At 48.7% G+C, this 18,394-nt stretch overlaps 1 protein-coding gene across 2 annotated transcripts; it reads right to left on the reverse strand.

Annotated features, from left to right (window-relative positions):
- Nucleotides 1-2,634: 2,634 nt before the first annotated feature.
- On the reverse strand, nucleotides 2,635-18,070 carry LOC136580810 (ankyrin repeat and SOCS box protein 12-like). 2 transcript variants are annotated; one of them, XM_066581668.1, is made up of 4 exons: nucleotides 17,526-18,070; nucleotides 17,235-17,408; nucleotides 12,078-12,271; nucleotides 2,635-3,372 (listed from the first exon to the last, which is right to left on the reverse strand). In XM_066581668.1, exons 1-4 carry the CDS (start codon nucleotides 17,860-17,862, stop codon nucleotides 3,319-3,321), a joined length of 759 nt encoding a protein of 252 aa, XP_066437765.1. In that variant the 5' UTR covers nucleotides 17,863-18,070; the 3' UTR covers nucleotides 2,635-3,318. The 2 variants fall into 2 exon arrangements, with proteins under 2 accessions (XP_066437765.1, XP_066437764.1); XM_066581667.1 differs by having other exon boundaries at nucleotides 17,235-18,070.
- Between the last annotated feature and the right edge of the window lie 324 nt (nucleotides 18,071-18,394).

Here is an 18,394-nt window from a genome sequence, read left to right on the forward strand (position 1 = left end):
GGGAGTGACCGCCAGACTCTTGCCCCCATTTTGGCTTAATAGTGGAACCTGGGAGCCTCAGATGCAGCCATGCATGCTGCCCCTGCCCGTCCCTATCCTTTTCTGTGGTGTTTCCATGACTTTGTGATGTTTTCTAGTGTTTCACAAGTCATCACCTGTGCGGAGCATCGGTCCCATAGAAAAATGCTCAAGTCCCCCATTGACTTCAAGGGGTTTTGTTACTCGAAACGAGCTCTCTAGCATTACGAAAAGTTTGATTCGAACAACGAGCACCTGAGCATTTTGGTGCTCGCTCATCCCTAATCAGGAACAATTATCACTAGATGAACTGCCAGGTATCTGTTGCCCACCAGATAGTCCCATGTAAATGCACCCTTAGATGTCCTAATTTAATTTCTAAACATGCAAAAAATAATGCTTTAGGTAGAAGAATGACTGCACACAAGAGAGCGACCAACACACCAGAAATTTCCAGTGATTCCAACCTTTATTGAGAGAGTAACATATTCTGTGTGTGTATATATGTACAGCAGTGAATATCATTGAAAAGCCCCATTATTCCTGTTGTGAGCTTATTGATGTGGTGGAACCAATTCCTTTATTGTATATATTTCCAAGACGTATGTTCTCCAGTCCTCCTGCACTCAGACTCCCTTCCATCTGTTCCCAACTTTATGCTAGTCATACATTTATTCAGTTAGAAGGATGTAGAGGGTCGGATTGCTGAGGGTATGATGGCAGAATCAGTCAATAAAGGCTTTGTTGTCTGTTACCATGGAGACACACCGTTCTGCACTGGAGCTGTACAAGTTAGACAATAGGAAATTTGTGATACTTTTTGCAAAGTTGTTTCATTTTGCATTTTATATATATTGGGGCAATAAAAATAATCTCATTGTGAAGGTGAACATAGACATCATTCCATTAGCTGCATATGACAGAAATGTGTAACATAGGCCATACAGGAACTATGGAGCAGACTCGACAGCGAAACCCACTCCATACCCAGTTGACACTCACTCTCAACATAAATACAGTGGCTTTGACAACTGTGACATCCATGACATCATCAAGTGAGCTCTCAATTGCCCCATTGTCGTTCCCCTAACAAGCAATGGCAAGGTGCGGATGGGTTACTGTAGCAGTCCAGGGCCTAGTTCAGACAGACATACATGTTTTTCTTGTTTTCTTATGAATCTCATTGCTAACATAATTTCCATAGTCACCTAGCTCTGTCAGTCACTACCACCATAGGACATGAGAATTGACCTCCATGTGTCAACTTTATGTTCCAGCACTCTTCCTCCAACCAGCTCAAATATCTGCAATATGTTTAACTACTAGACATTAATTTTGATTTTTAGCTTTCCAAGTTCTCTATTGTGGGACATATACCCCATTCTGGCCAGGTCACTTTCTTTATGGGCTTTTACACAGCCTGATGGCCAGGCAAGAATGTTCCTAGAGATATGAGTGTCTCCGAGCTGTGGGAAGGACTTGGGAGGAGGGGGAACAGTTCTGGTTCCTAGTAAGTAGACCCAGTTGTGTGTGCAGTTTTATTGGCAATGCTCCATAGGAAAAAAAATGAAAATTAACTCCCTTTCAACAGCCATCTCTTGGAAGTATTTTTTTGCCTGTGATTCAATGTCTGACCCTTTGTAGGGGTATTCCCTTCTGGGACTTTCATTGCATATTCTGTGGCTATATGTAAATCTGATAGATGTAGGTCCCAGGTGGTCAGGACTTAGAAGTACAGCCAAGCAGGCTTCACTATGCTGTTTCCTATAGAAGTCAACAGGAGTTATGCAAACTGTGCAATACAGAAAGATCAGCTGTTTCAGTAACTGTTTGTGCAACTTTGTAGCCATCAGACTTTCATGACATGTCCTGTGAATATGCCATGAAAGTGTTAAAGGAGATGTCTCGAGGAAGCAGTTACATTTTTTTTTTGCCCAGTCCCCCCCATTAAGCATACATTACTAAGCCCCCCTGTAAATGACATTTCTAGCTGGTTCGTACTTACCGTTCCAGCGTTTCAGCAACTTATAAAAGTTTCCTCAAGATGGCCGCCGGCTCTTTCCCCGTCGCTCGCTGCAGCCCGACGTGCGCGCTCCCGAGACGCCGCCAGCTGTGTCTCCATGGCAACCGGACGCATCGCAGCCGCCGACCAGACGCCCCGCAGCCGCCGACCAGACGCCCACCGCCAGGCAGCAGGTAACCGGCGCTAGCCCCCGGCTCCCCAGCGCTAGACCCTCAGCCCAGGTGAAGGCCCCGGAGCCCAGCGCTAGTTCCCCCGGCCTAGCGACAGCCCCCCCATCGCAGCGGCAGCCCCCCCCCCGGCCTAGCGACAGCCCCCCCCATCGCAGCGACAGCCCCCCCGGCCTAGCGCTAGTTCCCCCATCACAGCGGCAGCCCCCCCCCGGCGCAGCGACAGCCCCCCCATCGCAGCGACAGCCCCCCCCCCGGCCTAGCGACAGCCCCCCCATCGCAGCGACAGCCCCCCCGGCCTAGCGCTAGTTCCCCCATCACAGCGGCAGCCCCCCCCAGCGCAGCGACAGCCCCCCCGACGCAGCGACAGCCCCCCCGGCGCAGCCCGGCGCAGCGGCAGCCCCCCCCCCCCCGACAAATCACTTACCTGGGAGGCTTCTCGGGGCTGCTGGGCTGGGCTGGGCTTCTCCGCTGGGCAGCTCCACTTTCTGCACCTTCCTCTAACAGAGGAAGGTACAGAATGGCCGCTGCAGCGCGCTCCCGAGCAGTGACAGCTCGTCTGCGCATGCGCAGAAGAGCTGTAGCGGGGAGCACACTGAAGCGGCTCGTGCTGAATGGAGAAGACCGGACTGCGCAAGCGCGTCTAAAAAAGCAAGCTGCCAGCGAATTTAGACGGAACCATGGAGACGAGGACGCTAGCAACGGAGCAGGTAAGTGGAATAACTTCTGTATGGCTCATATTTAATGCACAATGTACATTACAAAGTGCATTAATATGGCCATACGGAAGTGTATAACCCCACTTGGTTTCGCGAGACCACCCCTTTAACAAACCTTGCAACATGTCTAGGCTGTCAACGACTCTAAATAATACACTTGTTCATGTTCTCTAGCTAGGAGTCTTGGTGCGCCCCTTTATTTAGGTGGTGATTGCTGACAAGCATTGTAGCTTTGTGTGATCTTATTGTCATCAGTCCACAATAAATGCAGGATTAGATAAGAAGGTAAAGGCAGTATTATAGGATGTGCACAGTAAGTTAGGGATTCTTTGGCTTGTCTTCATCATCATCTTCCTCTTCTGCAGTGGTTACCATGAGCAGTCACTCTGGGTCACAAATATTTTTGTTCTTGTTCGTAGTTACAACCAGCTCCAAAGAGCAAATGCTGAGGAACAAAGCAGACATTTATTAAGTTGATACCAGCTGATGGGCGGAAGTTCCGCGGCGGGATGTGCCGCAGAATTTTCGCCTGGGCACCCTGCCATAGAATTGCATGTGTGCACGCAATCCTATGCAGGCAGCCGCTATTTGACCGCGTAATAACTTGTGCGGTAAACAAATCGCGGAGGCCCGCACAGAAATGTCACTGGTGATGCTCCGGCACATAGCAGAGCAGAGACAAGATGCAAGGAGGAGGTGAGCTGCCCGTCAGTGCAGGGGCACAGGGAGCATCTCTCTGCAAGAATCTTGCGGCAGGATCCAACCCGGCCGTCTGCATTGACCCATAGACAAACAGAAAGAAAAACAGGTGGAAATGGTACAACAACCCCGTTTCCCTGAAAATAAGACCTGCCCCGAAAAAAACCCTAGCATGATTTTTAAATAGTGTCCAGGTAGCTATACATGTAAAAAAGAAATATTTTGGAGCAAAAATTAATATAAGATCCTGTCTTATTTTGGGGGAAATGGGGTAGTACTACTAGATATATTGACAGACAAAGATGTGAAGTGAGAAGAAACATGACATCTTATGTTAATGATAATCTCAGACTAGATTCACTCCACGTTTGCATCATGTATGCAGACATTCTGGTATAAATATCTAACATACCTGCAGGCTATCAGTAGCCAAACACATGTCATAAGAGTGACTTTTAGTGTACATTTGGCTGGTATTCTTTGGTGTCGCTTTCTCTAAACTGTATTTAAAATCTTTGCTATGGAGTATAAGAGTATACGAAAAGAAAAGTGTTGTATGTTCTTTCAATGGGAATCAATGGCAAAAGTACAGAACTATACAGCCGTAACATTGTATGCCTTAGGCTTCATTCACACAGGTGCGATGATTTTTGGCTGGCTGTGCCACAGCGCGGCCGAAAATCACGTGAACGAGAGGTAGCCGTGACTGAGTAATAGGTGCATCTCCCGTTTATGCATCTGTTCAGACGGCGCAGGGGTGACATGTATACGCTGCACCAGGAATGCTGTCGGGCAGAGGGAGAGAGTTTAGCTCTGCTAAACTCCCTCCCTTTCTCCGCCCCTTACTCGCTCCTAGCAATGGTGGGGGTGGGACTGGGCGGGAGCTAGTTTTCTAAACTCCTGCCCCATCTCTGCCCCTTGCCACCTGCCAGCAATAGGAGCGGGCAGGGTGCTACTCACCCACCCTGTCCCACCCCTCCCTTTGCCCACAGCTGGCAAGGGGCAAAAAGGAGGAGGGAAAGGGAGGGAGTTTAACAGAGCCACTGCTAAACTCCCTCTCACCTCCCTTTTTCCAGGCAGCTCCCATAGGCTCCCAAAGGAGTCTATTGGACCGGTGTATTCCCGCCGGGAAAGATAGGTCAAGAATAGAGATGAGCGAGCACCAAAATGCTCGGGTGCTCGTTACTGGGGATGAAATTATCGCGATGCTCGAGGGTTTGTTTCGAATAACGAACCCCATTGAAGTCAATGGGCGACCCGAGCATTTTTGTATATCGCCGATGCTCGCTAAGGTTTCCATTTGTGAAAATCTGGGCAATCCAAGAAAGTGATGGAACGACACAGCAACGGATAGGGCAGGCGAGGGGCTACATGTTGGGCTGCATCTCAAGTTCCCAGGTCCCACTATTAAGCCACAGCAGCGGCAAGAGTGGGCCCCCCCCTCTCAACAATTTTTACTTCTGAAAAGCCCTCATTAGCAATGCATACCTTAGCTAAGCACCAGACTACCTCCAACAAAGCACAATCACTGCCTGCATGACACTCCGCTGCCACTTTTCCTGGGTTACATGCTGCCCAAACCCCCCCTCCCCCCGCACGACCCATGGTCCACAGCACACACCAAAGTGTCCCTGCGCAGCCTTCAGCTGCCCTCATGCCACGCCACACTCATGTCTATTTATAAGTGCGTCTGCCAGGAGGAGGAACCGCAGGCACACACTGCAGAGGGTTGGCACGGCTAGGCAGCGACCCTCTTTAAAAGGGGCAGGAAGATAGCCCACAATGCTGTACAGAAGCAGTGAGAAATATAATCCTGTGCCACCGCCATCAGGAGCTGCACACGTGGGCATTGCAATGGGGAACCTATGTGCCACACACTATTCATTCTGTCAAGGTGTCTGCATGCCCCAGTCAGACTGCGGTTTTTTATAAAGAGTCACAGGCAGGTACAACTCTACAATGGGAATTCCGTGTGCACCCACAGCATGGGTGGCTCCCTGGAACCCACCCGCTGTACATAAATGTATCCCATTGCAGTGCCCTGGATAGCAGAGCTAACGTCAGATTAAATGCAGGTGGGCTTCAGCCCACACTGCATGCCCCAGTCAGACTGGGGTTTTTTATAAGTAGACAAAGGCAGGTACAACTCCCTATTGTGAAGTCCGTGTGGACGAACAGCATGGGTGGCTCTCAGGAACCCACCGGCGGTACATAAATATATCCTATTGCATTGCCCATTACAGCTGAGGTAATGTGATGTTTAATGCAGGTGGGCTTGGGCCCACACTGCATGCCCCCGTCAGACTGGGGTTCTTTAGAAGTGGACACATGCAGTTACAACTCCGTGTGGACCGACAGCATGGGTGGCTCCCTGGAACCCACCGGCGGTACATAAATATATCCCATTGCAGTGCCCTGGACAGCAAAGCTAACGTCAGCTTTAATGCAGGTGGGCAAAAAATTAATTGTAATACACTGTAGGCGAGGGCCTCAGAAAAATTGCCCATGCCCAACCAAGAGGGCAGGTGAAACCCATTAATCGCTTTGGTTAATGTGGCTTAATTGGTAACTAGGCCTGGAGGCAGCCCAGTTAAAATAAAAATTGGTTCAGGTGCAAGTTTCAACGCTTTAATGAGCATTGAAACGTATAAAAATTGTTTACAAAAATAATATGACTGAGCCTTGTGGGCCTAAGAAAAATTGCCCGTTCGGCGTGATTACGTGAGGTTTCAGGAGGAGGAGCAGGACGAGGAGGATGAATAGAATACACAGATTGATGAAGCAAAAAGGTCCCCATTTTTGATGGTGATAGAGAACGATGCTTCCATCCGTGGGTGCAGCCTACGTATTGCTTAGGTATCGCTGCTGTCCGCTGGTGGAGAAGAGAAGTCTGGGGAAATCCAGGCTTTGTTCATCTTGATGAGTGTAAGCCTGTCGACACTGTCGGTTGACAGGCGGGTACGTTTATCCGTGATGATTCCCCCAGCCGCACTAAACACCCTCTCTGACAAGACGCTAGCCGCAGGACAAGCAAGCACCTCCAGGGCATACAGCGCGAGTTCAGGCCATGTGTCCAGCTTCGACACCCAGTAGTTGTAGGGGGCAGAGGCGTCACCGAGGACGGTCGTGTGATCGGCTACGTACTCCCTCACCATCCTTTTACAGTGCTCCCGCCGACTCAGCCTTGACTGGGGAGCGGTGACACAGTCTTGCTGGGGAGCCATAAAGCTGGCAAAGGCCTTGAAGAATGTTCCCCTGCCTGCGCTGTACATGCTGCCTGATCTCCGCGCCTCCCCTGCTACTTAGCCCTCGGAACTGCACCTTCTGCCACTAGCGCTGTCGGATGGGAATGTTAACATCAGTTTGTCCGCCAGGGTCCTGTGGTATAGCATCACTCTCGAACCCCTTTCCTCTTCGGGCATGAGAGTGGAAAGGTTCTACTTATACCGTGGGTCGAGCAGTGTGTACACCCAGTAATCCGTAGTGGTCAGAATGCGTGTAACGCGAGGGTCTCGAGAAAGGCATCCTAACATGAAGTCAGCCATGTGTGCCAGGGTACCTGTACGCAACACATGGCTTTCCTCACTAGGAAGATCACTTTCAGGATCCTCCTCCTCCTCAGGCCATACATGCTGAAAGGATGACAGGCAAGCAGCATGAGTACCCTCAGCAGTGGGCCAAGCTGTCTCTTCCCCCTCCTCCTCATGCTCCTCCCCCTCCTCCTCAACGTGCTGAGATATAGACATGAGGGTGCTCTGTCTATCCAGCGACATACTTTCTTCCCCCGACTCTGTTTCCGAGCGCAAAGCGTCTGCCTTTATGCTTTGCAGGGAACTTCTCAAGAGGCATAGCAGAGGAATGGTGACGCTAATGATTGCAGCATCCCCGCTCACCATCTGGGTAGACTCCTCAAAGTTTCCAAGGACCTGGCAGATGGCTGCCAACCAGGCCCACTCTTCTGTAAAGAATTGAGGAGGCTGACTCCCACTACGCCGCCCATGTTGGAGTTGGTATTCCACTATAGCTCTACGCTGCTCATAGATTCTGGCCAACATGTGGAGCGTAGAGTTCCACCGTGTGGGCACGTCGTACAGCAGTCGGTGCACTGGCAGATTAAACCGATGTTGCAGGGTCCGCAGGGTGGCAGCGTCCGTATTGGACTTGCGGAAATGTGCGCTGACCCGGCGCACCTTTCCGAGCAGGTATGACAAGTGTGGGTAGCTTTTCAGAAAGCGCTGAACCACCAAATTAAAGACATGGGCCAGGCATGGCACGTGCGTGAGGCTGCCGAGCTGCAGAGCCGCCACCAGGTTACGGCCGTTGTCACACACGACCATGCCCGGTTGGAGGCTCAGCGGCGCAAGCCAGTGGTCGGTCTGCTCTGTCAGACCCTGCAGCAGTCCATGGGCCGTGTGCCTCTTCTCTCCTAAGCTGAGTAGTTTCAGCACGGCCTGCTGACGCTTGCCCACCGCTGTGCTGCCACGCCGCGCGACAGCGACTGCTGACGACGTGCTGCTGCCGACACATCTTGATTGCGAGACAGAGGTTGCGTTGGAGGAGGAGGAGGAGGAGGGTGGTTTAGTGGAGGAAGCATACACCGCCGCAGATACCAGCACCGAGCTGGGGCCCGCAATTCTGGGGGTGGGTAGGACGTGAGCGGTCCCAGGCTCTGACTCGGTCCCAGCCTCCACTAAATTCACCCAATGTGCCGTCAGGGAGATATAGTGGCCCTGCCCGCCTGTGCTTGTCCACGTGTCCATTGTTAAGTGGACCTTGGCAGTAACAGCGTTGGTGAGGGCGCGTACAATGTTGCGGGAGACGTGGTCGTGCAGGGCTGGGACGGCACATAGAGAAAAGTAGTGGCGACTGGGAACCGAGTAGCGCGGGGCCGCCGCCGCCATCATGCTTTTGAAAGCCTCCGTTTCCACAAGCCTATACGGCAGCATCTCCAGGCTGATCAATTTAGCTATGTGCACGTTTAACGCTTGAGCGTGCGGGTGCGTGGCAGCGTACTTGCGTTTTCGCTCAAACAGTTGCGCTAGCGACGTCTGGACGCTGCGCTGAGAGACATTGCTGGATGGGGCCAAGGACAGCGGAGGTGAGGGTGTGGGTGCAGGCCGGTAGGCACTCGTGCCTGTGTCCTCAGAGGGGTGTTGGATCTCAGTGGCAGGTAGGGGCACAGGGGGAGAGGCAGTGGTGCAAACCGGAGGCGGTGAACGGCCTTCGTCCCACCTTGTGGGGTGCTTGGCCATCATATGCCTGCGCATGCTGGTGGTGGTGGCCCCCCAGCTGATCTTGCACGACAAAGGTTGCACACCACTGTTCGTCGGTCGTCAGGCGTCTCTGTGAAAAACTGCCACACCTTAGAGCACCTTGGCCTCTGCAGGGTGGCATGGCGCGAGGGGGCGCTTTGGGAAACAGTTGGTGGATTATTCGGTCTGGCCCTGCCTCTACCCCTGGCCACCGCACTGGCTCTTCCAACCTGCCCTGCTGCTGCACTTGCCTCCCCCTCTGAAGACCTGTCCTCAGTAGGCTTAGCAAACCAGGTGGGGTCAGTCACCTCATCGTCCTGCTGCTCTTTCTCCGAATCCTCTGTGTGCTCCTCCCTCGGACTTACTCCAATTACTACTACCTGAGTGATAGACAACAGTGTCTCATCGTCATCGTCCTCCTCACCCACTGAAAGCTCTTGAGACAGTTGCCGGAAGTCCCCAGCCTCATCTCCCGGACCCCGGGAACTTTGCAATGGTTGGGCATCGGTCACGACAAACTCCTCCAGTGGGAGAGGAACCATTGCTGCCCATTCTGGGCAGGGGCCCGAGAACAGTTCCTGAGAGTCTGCCTGTTCCTCAGAATGTGTCATTGTAATGGAGTGAGGAGGCTGGGAGGAAGGAGGAGCAGCAGCCAGAGGATTCAGAGTTGCAGCAGTGGACGGCGCAGAAGTCTGGGTGGTCGATAGATTGCTGGATGCACTTTCTGCCATCCACGACAGGACCTGCTCACACTGCTCAGTTTCTAATAAAGGTCTACCGCGTGGACCCATTAATTGTGAGATGAATGTGGGGACGCCAGAAACGTGCCTCTCTCCTAATCCCGCAGCAGTCGGCTGCAATACACCTGGATCAGGAGCTCGGCCTGTGCCCACACCCTGACTTGGGCCTCCGCGTCCTCGCCTGCGTCCACGTCCTCTAGGCCTACCCCTACCCCTCAGCATGCTGTATTACCAGTAGTGCAGAAACAGAACGCTGTAATTAAATGGGCCGCTTATTGGCCTGTGGTTGGAGGCTGACTTCGCTTACGGAACGCACAGCAGAGCCAGGAAAGAATTTTGCGCAAGCCTGCTGTAACACTTAGCTGGCTGCGTATGAATTAGGACAACTACACCCAGCAGAAACGCAGTACACTGAGGACGGTCACAGGCAGCCCAAATAGATTTTTTTCCCCAAATTTTTTTGGAAAAGCCAACTGCCTATATAGACTGTATATGTCTTCTGTCCCTGCCTCACCACTACTGGCCCTGGACTATGTAAAATTACTGCAGACTGTTTCACTCTGGACAGGAATACAGCGGTGATGTGACGGGCAACGCAGAGCCAGGAAAGAATTTTGCGCAAGCCTGCTGTAACACTTAGCTGGCTGCGTATGAATTAGGACAACTACCCCCAGCAGAGACGCAGCACACTGAGGACGGTCACAGGCAGCCCAAATAGATTTTTTTCCCCAAATTTTTTTGGAAAAGCCAACTGCCTATATAGACTGTATATGTCTTCTGTCCCTGCCTCACCACTACTGGCCCTGGACTATGTAAAATTACTGCAGACTGTTTCACTCTGGACAGGAATACAGCAGTGATGTGACGGGCAACACAGAGCCAGGAAAGAATTTTGCGCAAGCCTGCTGTAACACTTAGCTGGCTGCGTATGAATTACGACAACTACCCCCAGCAGAGACGCAGTACACTGAGGACGGTCACAGGCAGCCCAACTAGATTTTTTTCCCCAAATTTTTTTGGAAAAGCCAACTGCCTATATAGACTGTATATGTCTTCTGTCCCTGCCTCACCACTACGCCAGTGGACTATGGACTATGTAAAATTACTGCAGACTGTTTCACTCTGGACAGGAATACAGCGGTGATGTGACGGGCAGGACGCAATGCTCTGCACGGCCGATATACAAAAATGCAAAAAGCAGCCTCAACAGTACTGCACACGGTCAGATGTGGCCCTAAGTAGGACCGTTGGGGTTCTTGAAGCCTAAAATAACTCCTAACACTCTCCCTATAGCAGCTCCAGCATCAGCAGCACTTTCCCTGAGCTATGTCTGAATGCATCTGTGGCGAGCCACGGGCGGGGCAGATTTAAATACTCGGGTGACACCTGATCTCGCCAGCCACTCACTGCAGGGCTTGAACGTCGCAGGGGGAAGTTGTAATGCCTTCCCTGTCTTTCTATTGGCCAGAAAAGCGCGCTAACGTCTCAGAGATGAAAGTGAAAGTAACCAGAACATCGCGTGGTACTCGCCTCTAGTAACGAGCATCCCGAACACGCTAATACTCGAACGAGTATCAAGCTCGGACGAGTACGTTCGCTCATCTCTAGTCAAGAACTATGCGCTATGTCGGCTGTTTTTATGCACCAGCAAAATGGCCATCTGAACTGAGGCAATGTAAGCAAATGCCTCAGATGGGTGACATATATCAGCCAGGCTGTGAAAACAGGGCCAATATACGCCTGTGTGAATTTAGCCTTACTGTTATTAAATGTGCAGGGTTCATTAGTGAATATATCAAAGCATACACTATACAACTGTATCAAAGACACCAAAGATGGGTGACATAAATGTCGGATAGGTGGGATTTCCACTTATGGGACCCTCACCTACTGGGAGTACAGAGTCCCCTGACACCTGTTCTGCGGGGTCAGAGAGCCTCCATATTCAGGCAGGGATAGAACTGGAGAGGACTGCCTAATCTTGAAGATACGGCATAAATGTATTTAGTGGTAAAACCCCCTCGATCCAGTGGTAACTGAGAGAACCTCTAGGGATATCCAGTAACTAACCATGCCTAAAATAAAAGCTTCACATTAATAACTACCGGAGGATATAGGTCATAATGTCGTGCCAGTTTCTCTGGGCTATACGGCATATTGTGGTACTCTAAGTATTCCACCAGCTGATCAGGGATTTCTAGCTTTTTCATTTTGCCTGATAGGCGAGAGTCACACTTTTATGACCTTCACCTCATGAGAGTACAGAGCCCCCTGAAACCCGTTCTGTGGGGTCAGACAGCCTCCATATTCAGACAGAGATAAAACTGGAGAGGGCTGCCTAATCCTGAACATACGGCATAAATGTATTTGCTGGTAAAACCCCCTCGATCCAGAGGTAACTGAGAGAACCTCTAGCTAGGAATATCCAGTGACTAAATTGCCTAAAATTAAAGCTTTACCTCGGCTATTGGATAAGTAAATCGCTGATAACATCTTGGCAGCTTCTTTATGTCATCAAACTCATTGTGGTACTGTAAGTATTTCTCCAGCTGATCAGGGATGTCTATCTGGTCGATGAGACGAAGCTTCCCCACTTGTATCAGCCACCTTCTTATGGCAATACGACACTGAGACTTCAGGGATCTCGGATGAGCTGTACAGAAGATAAGACCAGAGTACAGGATGAGATTGTAGTCTGACACTACTGTACAGTACAGCGATCTATACAGGAAGAAAGTATATTAGAATTAGTCCAAAGAAGGAAAAATGTGCTCAAAGTAAGTTAATTACAGCAGGGGCGTAAGTTAAAGACTCTGGGGCCCTTGTGCAAGAGCTCAGCTCACCACCCAACTTCCCCCACCCCCCTCTGCCTTAGGCCTCCTTCCCACGAACGGATGACGCCGCGTAATTCGCGGCGAAAATCCGCTGCGTTGCCCGCAGCTATTAGGTTCTATTGAACCTAATAGCACAATGCTCACGATGCGGAATTCCACCGCGGAATTCCGCACCGTGAAATCTCCCGTCCTCACCCGCGGCATGCTCTATTTGCCACGGGTGTACGCGCTGACGGCTTCCATTGCAGTCAATGGAAGCCGTCCGTTCATGCTATCTCCCGCTGTAACATAGCGGAAGATAGCATGAAAACGCTTTCCCGCCTACCACCGCCGCGTCATATGATGCGCCCGACGCGTCATATGACGCGGCGGCGGTGGCCGTGAAGCGTCTTCACGCTATCTTCCGCTGGTAAGTATGGGGTCTCTGGGGGGCGCCGTGACGGGCTTCGCCGCGGAATATTCCGTGGCGGAGCCCGTCACGCTCGTGTGAAGCCGGCCTTACACACACACCTGTACCTCTACCTGTACCTAGATCTAAATTGTGATGCATGCAGCTGCAAAACAAATTTACCTACATGATCTAGCCCCTTGGCATTGGCTTTCCAAACACGACGCATTTCCTGGACTACTTGAAAATCAGTTTGCAGTCCCTTAGACTGCATTCATAATTTTTGTTGCATTTTCGAATCACAATTAAAAAACACATCCAAAAACTGTTTATCGTATTCAAAAACCACATGTGCCTTTAATACACTGCATACACTATTAGAAACTGCATGTGGATTTAAATAATACATTCGACTTTTTAAAACCGCATGCAGGTTTCTGATGCATTTTTGAATTGTGTGTAAAGTATTCAGTCATATACAGTAAATAACCAGCTTATACCATCATGCTCCATATCACTATATACAGGACTAGCTGATGTATCTGGCTTTACCCAAATTAATTTGATACAGGTGTTTACGTGTTGTGCACACGGAAAATTTTATGAAGTAAATGTAACCTTAGAAGAACAGAGGAATAAAGTATGTACACACAGAAAGGGAGCATTAGATTCTCCTCAGGCTGCATGTACTGATGTGACTCTGCAGAATATGCCAGTCACCCCCCCCCCCCCCACTGTCCTCTATTATGACCTAAAGAAGGCTCGCGCCAAATTTCACGCTTGTACGACACTGCAAGGTTAAATCATACAGGGGTGCACTTACTTTTGCATTTAGCATTGAATAATCGAGTTGTGACCCCTTTACTTTATTTATTTAGGACCTTACTTTTCCTATTTAGGACCTAAAGAATGCTTGTGCCAAATTTCACACTTGTACAACACCGGGAAGTTACATTACATGGGAGTGCGCTCTATTTCGTAATTAGCATTGACTTTTCAAGCTGTGACCCCTTTACTTTTCAAATTTAGGACCTGAAGAATGCTCCTGCCAAATTTCATGTTTGTATGACATAGAGAAGTTAGAGACTTAGATTAGGTACATTACACAGGGGTGCCAATACATTTGCACTTAGCACTGAATAATTGAGTTGTGCCTCTTTAACTTTACCTATTTATGGCCTCGGTCACACGGGCGTATTTTGCAGCGATTTGTGGATCGCATGACGGATGCGCATCCGCAAATCGCGTGACCGGGGCCGAAAAATCTGCTCCTAGCCGCGTTTCCTTTGAAACGGGCCAGAGCAGTGGAGCACTGTCCAGCCCATTGAATTCAATGGAGTCGGCAATACAGCCGGCTCCATAGAAAGCAATGGGCTGCGGGCGATCTCAGGATGAATTTCCCTGAAAATCATCCAAAAATGTGTAAAAAGTAAAAAAAATAAATATACTCACCTTGTCCCGGCAGACGGAGTTCAGCCGCGGCCGGCCGGCAGTTCTCCTGAACTGCTGTGAGTAGTATTCAGCAGGCGGGGATTTAAAATCCCCGCCTGCTGAATGAGCTGCCTCTGATTGGTCACAGCCCTCACCAATCAGAGCCAGCTCTCACTCACCCATTCATGAATTCATGAATGGGTGAGTGAGTGCTGCCTCTGATTGGCTCAGCGCAGGGACCAATCAGGGGCAGCTCTCAGCTATTGAATGACAGCTGAGAGCTGCCCCTGATTGGTCCCTGTGCTGAGCCAACCAGAGGTAGCACTCACTCGCCATTCATGAATGGGTGAGTGAGAGCTGCCTCTGATTGGTGAGGGCTGTGACCAATCAGAGGCAGCTCATTCAGCAGGCGGGGATTTTAAATCCCCGGCTGCTGAATACTACTCACAGCAGTTCAGGAGAACTGCCGGCTGGCTGCGGCTGATCTCCGTCTGCCGGGAGAAGGTATATATATATTTTTTTTTACTTTTTACACATTTTTGGTTGATTTTCAGGGAAGGGCTTATATTTTTAAGCCCTTCCCGAAAATTCATCCTGCGATCGCCGGCAGCCCATTGCTGTCGATGGAGCCGGCTGTATTGCTGGCTCCATTGAATCAATGGGCAACCATCATTTTTCTCTGCCACAGCTGTTACACGGCTATTAACCATTTAAATCCCCCGAATGATGTTCGGGGGTCCTGCACAGCCCCCCCACCCCCGCAGTTTAAATCACCCCCTTTTGCCATATCTATTATTAAAAAATCTAAATAATAAATTAAAAATTTGTATTTGGTATCGCCGAATCCATAAAAGTCCGAACTATCAAAGCAGTGCATTATTTTTCCCGCATGGTGAACGACGTCCGGAAAAAAAAATAAAGAACGCCAGAAATACACTTTTTTGGTTACCCTGTCTCCCAGAAAAAACTCAATAAAAAGTTGTATGCACTCCAAATTGGTACTATCAGAAACTACAGAACATCCCGCAAAAAATAAGCCCTTGCTAAACTATGTCGATGGAAAAATAAAAAAGTTACTGCGCGCACAAAATGACGGCAGAAAGTAATTGAAAAAAATTAAATGTCTTTGGAAAGAAAAAAAGTAGTATAGTAAAAAAAAACTATACATGTTTGGTATCGTAGTAATCATACCGACCCATAGAATAAAGTTATGTCATTTTTTTTGCTGTTTGTGCGCCGTACAAAACAAGATGCACTAAAAGATGACGAAATGTTGTTTTTCTTTTTCATTTTACTCCACTTAGAATTTTTTAAAAGTTTTTCAGTACATTATATGGTACTTTAAATAGCACCGTTGAAAAATACAACTCGTCCCGCAAAAAACAAGCCCTCATACAGTGAAGTCGATGGATAAATAAAGAAGTTACGATTTTTTAAAGGGGGGAGGAAAAAACGAAAATGGAAAAAGAAAAAGGGCCGCGTCATTAAGGGGTTAAATTAGGTACATTACATAGAGGTTCCAATACTTTTGCTATTACCATTGAATTTTTGAGTTGTGACTCTTTTATTTTTCCTATGTAGGATGTAAAGGATGCTTGTGCCTAATTTCACGCTTGTATGACACTGGGAAGTTTGAGAATTAGATTAGGTACATTTTATAGGGGTGCCAATACTTTTGCAATTAGCATTGCATTTTCGAGATGTGACCTCTTTACTTTTCCTATCTAGGACCTAAAGAATGCTTGTGCCAAATTTCATGTCTGTAGGACACTAGGAAGTTAGAGAATTAGATTAGGTACATTACATAGGGGTGCAAATAGTTTTGCATTTAGCATCGAATAATCTAGTTGTGAGCCATTTACTTTTCCCTTTTTACGACCCAAACAATGCTCCTTTCAAATCTCATGTTTGCACGACATTGGGAAGTTAGAGAATTAGTGGTAAGTCAGTCTATCAGTCAGTCAGAGAGGGCTTTCACCTTTATTTCTAACTTATACCAGCTGCACATGTATAGTTATATACAGAAGATGCCCAGGTTGTAAATAGATGTGAACTCTCTCCCCTTGACAAAATTCTTACCCATTTGAGTTATTAGTCTTCTTGTGAATTACAAATAACCAAAGCAGTTGTCAGGGCAAGAACTCCAGACCCCACACAGAAGAGCAATTTGGGCAGCTCTCCATAGTATATTAAAGAATGCCCCGGCATTATCTATTACCTGAAGCTTATAGAATCATATTTGACTGCAGTCACTGAACTCATTGTGCATTTATCAACCTGGTAGGTTGCTGTTAGCTATATAGTGCCATTAAAGGGGTTGTCCCGCGGCAGCAAGTGGGTCTATACACTTCTGTATGGCCATAATAATGCACTTTGTAATGTACATTGTGCATTAATTATGAGCCATACAGAAGTTATAAAAAGTTTTATACTTACCTGCTCCGTTGCTGGCGTCCTCGTTCCCATGGAGCCGACTAATTTTCGCCCTCCGATGGCCAAATTAGCCGCGCTTGCGCAGTCCAGGTCTTCTGCAGTCTTCTATGGGGCCGCTCGTGTAGAATGCCGGCTCCGTGTAGCTCCGCCCCGTCACGTGCCGATTCCAGCCAATCAGGAGGCTGGAATCGGCAATGGACCGCACAGAAGCCCTGCGGTCCACGGAGACAGAGGATCCCGGCGGCCATCTTCAGCAGGTAAGTATGAAGACGCCGGACCGCCGGGATTCAGGTAAGCGCTGTGCGGGTTGTTTTTTTAACCCCTGCATCGGGGTTGTCTCGCGCCGAACGGGGGGGGGGGGGGGTTAAAAAAAAAAAACCCGTTTCGGCGCGGGACAACCCCTTTAAGGGACCAAGTGTGCCTGTCTTCTCAGTGAGGAGAGAGGAATAAGCAGTCAGACAACTCTGGCAGCAGTCTATCTCAGATTTTACATACAATATCCTCTATTGAGAAGAAACAGATGTTATTACCCTTTTCTCTATCCAGAAGTCTTGTGGCATCATTATCAACTTCGAGAAGGGCTTTCTGTATATGAGGTAAGTAAATATTAGCACCAAACTGGATGAGAAGTTCCACAAATGGGGCTTCATAGTTCCTTTTAAGACACATTCCTAGTACTGATGTACCATCTGCAGTACCGGCTGCTAAATCAAAACGGAAACACTTATAATCAGGGTCAGCCCCATAAAGAAGTAACATTCTAAAGCAATCAATATATCCATTTTCTGCTGCATAGTACAATAATATTGATGATTTCCGACCTTTACAAGAATCTTCGCTTGCTCCATACTCCAACAGCAGCTGGAGGAGTCTGACATTCCCTTGACCATAAACTATGCTTGGCACAGAGCAACTATCAAGCAGAATCCTTGGGTTGGCTCCAGCTTTTAACAATTCTTCAATACATCCCATATATTGTTTATCTATAGCAACTTGAAGACAACGCCTTAGCACGTTCCCACTGGTTTTCCTGATAAGTTTCTTGGCTTCATTCTCGGACAGTAACGCACGTAGTTCTTCTTCCTTACAAGCCCGTATTAATGTGCAGGCTTTACGATGCAGCACCAACTCCTTTATAGAGCTTAGAAAGCCTGCCATGATGACTCTTTGTATCGAGGCAGAATGTCCGTGACCGTATATGTACAATACAAAGTAACGGGTTACGTATCTCTGCGCTCTTCAGATGAAAGCAAAGTCTCCTTCATTTCAGACTCTGAACAGGTTAATAAAGTCTCTTCCCAGCAATCCGCCGAGTCATTTCCCGAAGGTTTATCCTGCGCCGACTGATTCTTAATGCTGATGGGACCTTGGGTGACATCACAGCCACGTGACGGACAGGAGGCAATGGGTTGGGCAGAAGCAGAGTGCAGTTGTAGAAGCAGCTGCTGTTTATGTAGATGACACTTGTTTGGAATGAAATTCATAAAACATCTGGAATATTTCTTTTTGGTTTGGTAGGTCGGACATGCTAAGGAGGGAAAGCTATGTGAAGGGAACTGCAGCCATCCTACATCTCATTCAATGTAACACTTCATTCTTATCTTACAGGGTCATATTATATTTATCACATACATCAGTATTGCTAATTTCATACACCTTTATTAACTGATCTGTGATAAGAAAAAATTGT

This window comes from Eleutherodactylus coqui, chromosome 10 (genome assembly GCF_035609145.1).
Source record: "Eleutherodactylus coqui strain aEleCoq1 chromosome 10, aEleCoq1.hap1, whole genome shotgun sequence".
NCBI lineage: Eukaryota > Metazoa > Chordata > Amphibia > Anura > Eleutherodactylidae > Eleutherodactylus > Eleutherodactylus coqui.